We start from the raw sequence: 10,235 nt of genomic DNA on the forward strand, positions 1-10,235 counted from the left end.
CAATTTCCCAGGTACATTTAAAATAGAGGTTCATATATAAGTCAGCCAGCTGAAATATGATAAACTGCACTGCAGTACTAAATTGCAGAGGCGATGAGCCAAGAAACAGACAAAAAGAAACACAAATACACGGCTGTCATATAGCTTAGTGGTCCAAGTCATGCTGTGAGCATTTCCCAGATTCGGTTGTATTTTTTTCAACTGACATTAAAACCGCATGAAATGACACATCATCACAATGATGCACAAAAAAGTTGAAACCTTGTTCTTCTTTATGAGATTTATATGTCCTTCCATCACTATAATGGTCCTAGAATGGGATAACAGTGTGCCTGTAGGACTCAATAAGAAGTTAAGAATAATATTATTGTGCTTTAAGGAATTCTGTTTTTTATATTTGATTGCATCCCTAACTTCCCGTGGTCCTTGGTAACTGAACTATAGAGACTTTGAAATGCTTACTTTAAGGTGCTTTATCTCTCAGTGTATTAATACTTTATTTAATACTTCCATAAGTACTTACAATGTGTATTATGAGTGTGTGTGTTTGTGTGTGTGTGTATGTGTGAGTTTACAGGGATTTTTTCCTATTTGCATAATTTTAAATGTACACTATTTTAATATTAGTTTTCATAATATAATTTCATTAGTGTGCATCTAGTACTCAGTTGTGAATTATTATATAATAATAATTATCTATGGGTCAGTCAGTACAAACTTGTGCATTTAGTGTGGCTAAGCATTTCACAAACACACTGCACTTTATTTGAAATTCTAGCATAGGTCCCTGAGTTTCAAAAGATGCCAAATTTGTCTCGCTGATTTATAGTGACGTGTGTGAAAGATGCTCCAGACATCGAGCATATTTCCTTTTGATGGAACTGTGCAGCCATACAAAACAGGAGTGTGGGGATTGAATATTTCATTGAGTGCAAAAATCACACAGCTTCCCAGAAGAGCTGGAATAAAGTGGCAAGAGTATTACTGCCTATACAGTTTGGAATAATATATATATATATATACATACATATATATATATTCAACTGTAAAGCTATAGAAAGATGGATACCTGGAAAAACTGGATGTCAAGGGATTAATAATATCAATGGCTGGTGATGATGTATTTCTCCCTCCCATTGCTGTCACCTAGCTCTTTATACTGTTCTAACAGTTTCATTTGGGAACATTTCCACCTATTTAGCAGGTTTATTATGAAGGTTTATTACACAATATAACACTGTAAAATGTAGCAGTAAACAGATATAAGGACCAGAGTAATCTAATGATGTCAACTCCTCTGAAGCATTAATAACTTGTGTATAAACAGTTAATTAATTACATATGTAGCAGGTGAAATTATATTTAAATAGTAGTCTTCATGAGGTTGGAAGCCATGTATTAACATCTTTAAACCTCTTGTGATGATAAAAATGCTTTATTACACTTTATGATTTGTTGTGAGTTTGTATGAGTGTCATCACACAACTCAGCATTCAAATGTTTATGCAATAACAGTTTTTAATGCATTCATCAACACTTGAAAATATATTCAAGAGAATAATCCAACCTCAAAAATGTTTTCTTACAACTACATTATAGTGTGTTATAAACCATTTATTGTTCATATGCCGCTAATAAATGCTTAATAGGCGTGTGTATAGTCAAGTTTATGTACTTGAAACAAAACCCCTCTTAAAACATCACCTCATCTACCAAACGAGTGCATAGTGTGATCTGTATGGTAATCTAGGACATATTGTAAGAAAAGTTTGTGGTTCCAGTGTTCGCATGTGACTTCACCGTGAGGCTCTGAGGAGCAGAGGGGCTCTGCAGGAGGCTCTCAGTCATGACTGTGTGAGCAGTGAGACAGGAGCAGAGCTGCCAACACCTCCTCTCTGAAAACTTCAACCAAGAACCGAGGTTCAGTCCACTTTTATTTATCGTGTTTATATGGAAAATGTATTGGAGTTTCATTTGAGGGTATTGCACTCATCAGAAATTGGATTTCATGGAGAGGAAACTGCAGTTTGACTGGATTAGCCTATATCTGGATGAAATGAAGTTTTTGGAGGATTTATAGTCGGGCTCTTTGTTGGACTTTTGATGGCTGGGCCCTTGCAGTTTATTGCAATGATTTTTTTGTAATTTTTTTTTTTATTAATGCCTGATGTGATTTTCTTAAAAGCGCACAGAGCTCCAGCTTCCTCCTGTTATGGAAAACCTCACCATGGATAACATGACTGTGGAGAACGACACGTCGGTGCAGAACAATCAGACCCTGGGTGTGTGGACTGACTACACCATAGAGTACAAAGTGGTCAGTGTGTTTTTAGTTTCCCTCATATGCGGGTTGGGCATCGTGGGGAATATGATGGTCATATTGGTGGTCCTGACCACCAAACACATGCGGACTCCCACTAACTGTTACCTGGTGAGTCTGGCCGCGGCTGACCTGATGGTCCTGACTGCCGCCGGGCTGCCCAACATCACCGACGCCCTGCACGGACAGTGGGTGTACGGCTACGCGGGCTGCTTGGGTATCACTTATTTCCAGTACCTGGGGATAAACGCATCTTCCTGCTCCATCACCGCCTTCACTGTGGAGCGCTACATCGCCATCTGCCACCCCATTAAAGCGCAATTCCTGTGCACTTTATCCAGGGCAAAGAAAATCATCATGCTGGTGTGGGCGCTCACCTCTGTCTACTCCGTTATGTGGCTCTTTCTGTCAGACACTAAAAAGTTGGTTTATGACAACGTGGTGCTGCTCAGCTGCGCCTATAAAGTGTCCAGGAGTCACTACCTGCCCATTTACTTCACAGATTTCGCGGTGTTTTACGTGCTGCCCCTCATGCTGGCAACGGTTCTGTACGGACTGATCGCCAGGATACTTTTCCTAAACCCGCTTCCTTCAGACCCGAAGGAGAGCACTAAGAAGTGGAAGAAGGAGATGAGTCAGTTAGGGAAGATGATCAGCACCAGCTCCTCCAGCAGCACTACGGCTGCCTCCCGCAGACAGGTGGGAGACATGTCTGATCATTAACATTATCACTGTGTGATGATAAAGATCTCTCTCTCTCTCTCTCTCTCTCTCTCTTTCGCTCTCTCTCTCTCTCTCTCTCTCTCTCTCTCTCTCTCTCTCTCTCTCTCTCTCTCTGTGTGTGTGTGTGTGTGTGTGTGTGTGTGTGTGTGTGCATGTGTGCGTGCGTGTGTACATGGGGGAGATTGATGTGTTCAGGTTCACCACAGGTCAGCCTAAATTACCTTCATTTAGAAACAGGTTTGAGCAGGGCCATGCAGAGACCTATGATTTATTATTTACAGAATAACCTGTTGAATTATAGCAACCCATATTCAAACAATGTAATCTTACAACAAATCCCAACAAACAATATCACAGTCCCCCACCTGTGTTTGTGTTCTGTTGGCGTCTATTAAATATCAAACTGTCACTGGCAGGTGACACACACTGAGAGCTGAGAACCATAATGACCACAGTATCACTCATAAACTGTGAAGACCAAGTTATGTCAATGTGAGGCCTGGTAGGGTAATGTCAATATGGTGAACTGCTCCTTTAGAGACATTAACCATACATATTGTTTCTAAACAAAGATTAGGCTTTTGATATGGTGACAATCTCTCTGATTCACAGTGTAACATGTCGCTCTTCAAATCTCACAATTCCAAATATATATTTTTTAAACTACAAGGCATAAAACAACAGGAAAATAACCTAGAAAATCTCTAAAGACTATAAAATACAGCTATAAATAATGGCGAGGCAGAGAGCAGTAGTGTAAGACACAGTCAGAGTATACCACACAGCTATACAGTCTTGTTTAAACAGAAACCACACACCTTAGGCACAAGCAACACATGGCTGCTGTTTTATCATTTATTTTCATTTAGATCCTTGTTCCTGCAAATGTAAGAAAACTGAGATATGAGATCTATATTTCATGGCTTTAAACGACACAATGAGAAAATATGAATACATCTGTGGACACCCTTTGCTGTAGCTATTCTGACTTAAACACCTTATGGGATGTTGCATTTTGAATTGTTCTAAAATGGAGATATCTTTGCTTTGTAGGATTCTTTAGTATACATTTTCCACACCAAAATAAGAACAAAATGAATTATGATTATTTCCACTGGGTGTTTCTGATATATTTATATATATATAGGGTACTTTTCTGCTGCTTCTGCATCTAGTCAGCACATATCCAAGGTTTAAAGCATTAAACACCCACTGAGCTGGGATGTGTCATTTTTAGTTGTTTCCAAACATATTTTTTGTCAGGAATGGAAGAAATAGTCTCCCAAGATTATGCTGGCGTCTCACCTATTTCATTATGGTACAATAAGTAAGTTCAACAACCATTAACAGCTGAAGAAAACATGTTAATGGGGTTGTTATGTAGTGTGCCTGTATTAAAGTAAATCCTTTTATAGCAGATTTTAATCTTGTGCTTGTGTATTTGGTTTGGTAGGATGTCTTTTACATCTGGATAACAGACATTAAAATATTAACCAGAGCAGTAATTCATCCAGATCCACCTGTAAGTGAATTTGTTCATGTCCCTCCATCACCTGGCACCAGAATGCCTCTATCTGTTTCTCTTTCCTCCTGAAACTCTTTCAATCTTGAATCAGTTCTTTACTTCTTCCTTGTTTTTCTTTCTATGTCATTAACATTACATCCTGCAGATCTTCCTCGCTTCTGTCTCCTCTGTTCTAATTCCTTCATTGACTCTGAAAATGTAAAAAGCTCCTTTTAAAAATCTGACAGAGCTTGAAGCAGAACTTTAATTTGTTTGGTGTTAATTACAGTAATTGATGAGAAACAGCACACAGTGGGAATGCATCAGCAGTCAAACTATCAAGCCACATTAACATTAATGTAAAGTCAAGCAGCAGCACCAAGTTAGACAAACTTGCAACAATACTAATGTCAATTTAACAAAACAACAACAACAACATGACAAAACTTTTTTATCTCTGAAGAGTTTTTGTCGGCTACTGACTTTGTTGTCTTTGTCTAACAGATTATTATTGGATGGTGCACATGTTAGTTAATGCAACATGTCATCGTATGAAAGCGGCTCCAGTTGACCTGCTAGCATTTGTTTTAAACACTTGTGTAGCAGGAGTGGGTGGTGTGTTTGGTGGTCGCTCCTTGTTAACAGTAACAGCTGTCCTCTTGTATCATACGGGAACAGGGTTCAAACAGAATGAGCGCTCCCACAAGCTACAACAGAAACTGTGGTGGGAAGCCAGTCTGAGCTAACAGCTGTAACGTGATGGACAGTCAGCATACAGCTGAACATAAAATATGACTTGACAGAAGGGCACTTTGACAGCAATGGCCAAAGGGGCAGGTGCTCAGGCACTCTCAGCCCCCCACCTCTGCTTGTGCTTGAGTTTGAGTGATGTCATTCAGCTGGGTCAGCTGCAATGTCTGACATGTTTTAAGAAACATAGCAAAATTCTTTGCTTTAGTTTGAGTTGTTTCTGTGAAAGACACCTCATTTGATTACAAAATGTGATAATGTGCTAATTATTGTGATAATCATGAAAAGTACAGCAGGTCCTACTACAGTTGACCTCATGCCGGAACATTCAGCATTAAACTTTGCTTTTTGATGACATTGATTTTACTTCCTAAATGTCCTATGTTTTGTGGTCTCACAAACCCTCACTGCTGTAGGTCCATGTGCAAATATAACAAATGAAATACCCTTTCTACTGACTTAATTAAAACCCAGTATGTAGAAAGGTCTTGAAGTGTTAATCCGTTAGAACAAACTTTAATGAAACTCCCCAAAAACAGAAATCCAAATTAATGTGGGACTTGGGAGTCTAGTGCTTCATAGAGGTAGAGCCAGCACCAATCATTCACATAGAGCATATGCAAATCCACTCTATTCACATTTTATAACTGAAACAGAAATAATATATATTTTATGTAGCAAACTTAATCAGTTCAAAATAAGTTTGTTTTGAACTGATAGTGGGGTTAATTGTCGGCACATATGAAAAGTGTATCTATATCAAAATTTGCACTTTTTCTTCAGTTTTCAACATTTTGAATATGTCCAGAAGTTTCAACTAGCCTGAGCTCCCCCAGTGTATTTCCTCACTTTTTGATGCACAGTACATCAAAGTGCTGCCAGCCCTCATTTCCTTTCATACTCAAGTGAAGCCCAAACCCACTAAAAACTCAGTTTACCACATTTCTTTCTTCTGGGGAACAGTATTGATCCACTTTTTTAAAGCTGTGAAGCTTTTTTTTAAATCAAATTAGTTTTTCTCATGTAGATGCAAGAGAGTGAAGAAATCATCAAACATGTAGTAATCTCAAACTATCCAGCTCCGTGTTCCCTCTTTCTCTGAAGTCATCCTCTTTGCTCCAAAGAATTACTACAACTTAGTAAAAAAATAAAACAGAAACCTCTAAAGGCACAACCACAGGCACACTGTGCTAGATGTGCAGGTAGATAGCAGAGCTAGATGTTTGTTTATCAGATCAAGGGAAGATGCCTTCTTGGAATGACAGGGGGTGTGGTTCCCTGGGGGTGGGTCCTCCACGCTCTATTGAACAGTCTTAATCAGTTAACCCCAACTCAAATAGGCTTTTTTTTCTCCATCAATGTGGTTTATGTTTAATCTTTGACAAATGCACACCCATGAACACACAATCACACATGTTTCTGGTGATCAGCGTTAGCAGACCACTGTGGACACAAGAATCAATCCTTACCATGTACCTTACTGAATTACCTAAAGGTCAACAAGTAATGAGGATCTAGGATTGGGTGATTCATTCACGGATGACACTGGCAGTGCCCCTATCTGATGCAATTAGACTCATCTCGCTGCAGCTGAGATGACACAACATAAATATGGATAAGAGTTAATTACATACAAGTTTCAAGTTTCAAATCAGCATGATCACCTGGCAGTTATATTAACAAATCCAGGCTTTGTTAAGTTGTGCATACAGATTTCAATCAGTCTTCTGAGTTGGAAATGAATCAGCAGCATCTGAATAAATAATGAACGGCTTATGAGATCTTATAGAGGGGTGGTTTTAAAGTTGCATTGCAAAGTTTTTTTTTTATCTAAGGAACAGCTTGGTTTGTTTACAGACCCACACAGATGGTGTCAGTTTTGTTGGGTGGCAAGCTGATTTACAAGCTGGGTAAATGTGACCTCATGAAACCGTTGCATTTGTCTTTTCATAAGTATTTGTATTAATCGTCCAGTTTTTGTTTTTTTAACATTGTGTTTATTGAGGATTTTCGTGTTACAGATATTTTGATAGTACAACAACATGTACACAATCTGTTACAAGCCCCCTCCTGCTCCCTCCCCTTTTCCCATTACTGGTACTCATGTTTACATAAAAATATATTTAGACATTTAGTTGAGTAAAGCAGGCTCATCAAAATATGAAAAATATACATTGATATAAAAATAAGATGAAGAAACAACTAAATAAATGAAATAAAAGAACAATAATGAATAATAAATAACCATAAAGATAGATACATTGATTGAGAGGAAAATGAGTACAAATAAAATAATAAACATATAACAAAAAAAATAAAAAATAAAAATAAAGAAATACAAATGATAATTAGATTTCTATAGTCAGCAGCTATGTGTGGTTTTGATATGACTCTTCAGTCTTCTATGTCAGCTGTGTTCAGATGCTCAGTCACATTTCCTCATATTCCCTTGAATTTGTCCGGCCTAAGAGAGGGTGGAGGTGAATCATCCAGGGTGGAGGTGAATCGTCCAGTTTTAATGCAGATCTTTTGAGAAACATTGCTGAATTGCACAGGGAAAGACTTGACATGTAAATATTCACTGTCCAAATCAGACTGCACATTTCAGCATGAACTAAAAGTCAATCAGTGTCTTGATTGTGTTGTGCTAATTTCATCTGCAACAAAGAAGTCAACATATCTGCGGTCATGTTCCAGCGTTAATCGGAAACCTGATGAGTTTTCTTTAAAGGGCAAATCATAAGTCAGCAGGAGAATGATTACACCTGTGAGGACATGATGTGTTCATCAAAGTGCTCAACTCAGGTCAATCTAACCCAGAGAAATGTAATGTAACAGAAATAAAATGAATACAAGCGTCTAAAGAGGTTAAATGAGTCTTGTGTATTCCAAGACTCATTTAACTGTGAAGACCAACAAACTGTAACAAATAGAGTCACTCATGGTGTGATTCTATACAGCCTTTAGCCATAGACTGTTCAGTGCTTCTAATTTTCTTTTTTTGAGGAATGACTAAAGTGTACTCCAAAATACATGTGAGATTAATGAGCTTTTTTTTTTTTTTGGCTTGACCTCAAGTATGTCAGGTCAGTACAAGTTTAAGGATAACCCAAATAAAGCAAGCATCTTTGTTTTGTTACTGTAGAACAAAAGTATACAACCGTTTATTTATTTATTTTGGATGTTGGTCTTGAGGTAGATAATTACATTTATTAAGCATCATTTGTTGACCTTATTTTCATCTTCGAAGATAAGTAGAATAAAGATTATTCTCAACTGATCAAATTATGATGGGTAAAGTTAGATCCATTTTCATTTAATTTTCTTGAAAATGTCCCAAGGTGACAGTGGGGAACTTGATTTTGAGAGTTATTTTATGCTGTATTTGTGTTTTAATCAGACTGTCTTGGTTTGGTGGACCTATATGACCTGATCTGAGCACTCTGTTGATCTTGAATGAACCTTGCTGTGAGGACACTTTCCTGCTGTGTGCTGATCTCTGTGAAGTGTTCTTTAAAAAGAAAAAAATCAAAGAGGCAGTGATGAGGACTTCACACTGAAATATGCCATCAGGTTGTTGTGAAATTGTTATGTTAGTGCTACTTTTTACCTAAGTAGCTTTGAGGCAGGAGAAGCGCACCAATTCAGAAATTGTTACTCTGGTAATTTGGCCCCATGAAAAATTCCAGTCACACCATCAATATGCTTCCACACTTGTGCTCAACACAAGTTTGGAAGCACTGTTAATCTCATTAAACATTCTCAAGTTGGCTCATATAAAGTGTTCAGATGGAGATACAGCTGTTCACATACTAGATGCAAAAACAAATAATTCCCACACCCTCTGTTCTTGTCAAGAACCCCTGTAACTGCACTGAAAGTAACAAGAAGCTTCAATTAAATGAAAACAAACTTTTTAAAATGTGGCTGTAAAGACTGATGTAATAGCACTTTTAACTCATTGATTGGATTTTATTAGGTGACCAAGATGCTGGCTGTGGTGGTGATTCTCTTCGCCTTACTTTGGATGCCCTACCGGACCTTGGTGGTGGTCAACTCCTTCCTGGAGAAGGCCTACCTGGACACCTGGTTCCTGCTCTTTTGCCGCCTCTGCATCTACTTGAACAGCGCCATCAACCCGGTCATCTACAACGCCATGTCCCAGAAGTTTCGCGCCGCTTTCAAAAAGCTGTGTCACTGCGGCCCTCAGCGCATGGAGAAGCCTGCTTCGTACAGCGTTGCGCTCACCTACACCGTCATCAAGGAGACGTCCAACGGGGAAAGTCCCGACCACTTCACTACAGAAATGGATGAGCTCACCACGCCGACCAATCAGTTTCTACCTGCCAGCCTCATGCCGACTGCCAAGAAGATGCCATTCGAGGAGCCTTCCCTGTTGGGGAGTGATGTCAAAGCCTGACTTAATACAAACTTCACCGCTAAAGTTAGATACTGGCAGCTTCAGTATGGATTCAGTCACTCTTGGGAGATTTTAGAGAGACATTTTAATTAAAACTTACACCAAACACTTCCAAATAGATTTCTCCAAGGTGGGTCTTTTTTTTTGTGTGTGAAAAATTTGCCAGAAGCCCAATAGGATCCAGTGAGAGGAGCTGCCAGAAAGATCTAGTAGCATTTTGCAGAAAACAGGTGAATCATCATGAGCTGTGAAAATACAGTATGTTGACACATCTGTGCAGCAGTCGTCTCTATTTTAAAGAAATCTTACTTGTGTCTAATGTATCTAAAAAAATAGGAAATTATATTAAGAATGTGAATTAGCTAACTCTTATGATATAATGCAGAGATTACGTTGTATTAACATAAACTTAAAGGACGATTTCACAATTTTTCAAGTCTGTCTTATAACAAGAGGCAGGTGCCCAAGCTATTATGAAGCTTCAGCTATCCAAATGAGTCAAATCAAGTAGATATCTT

At 38.5% G+C, this 10,235-nt stretch overlaps 1 protein-coding gene across 1 annotated transcript; it reads left to right on the forward strand.

The window, feature by feature from the left end:
• The first annotated feature begins 2,212 nt into the window (after window positions 1–2,212).
• Window positions 2,213–9,717, forward strand: trhra (thyrotropin-releasing hormone receptor a). The gene is made up of 2 exons (XM_053327082.1): window positions 2,213–3,019; window positions 9,277–9,717. The coding sequence occupies exons 1-2, from the start codon at window positions 2,213–2,215 to the stop codon at window positions 9,715–9,717; spliced, it is 1,248 nt and encodes a 415-aa protein (XP_053183057.1).
• Window positions 9,718–10,235: the final 518 nt, after the last annotated feature.

This window comes from Scomber japonicus, chromosome 10, assembly GCF_027409825.1.
Source record: "Scomber japonicus isolate fScoJap1 chromosome 10, fScoJap1.pri, whole genome shotgun sequence".
Taxonomy (NCBI): domain Eukaryota; kingdom Metazoa; phylum Chordata; class Actinopteri; order Scombriformes; family Scombridae; genus Scomber; species Scomber japonicus.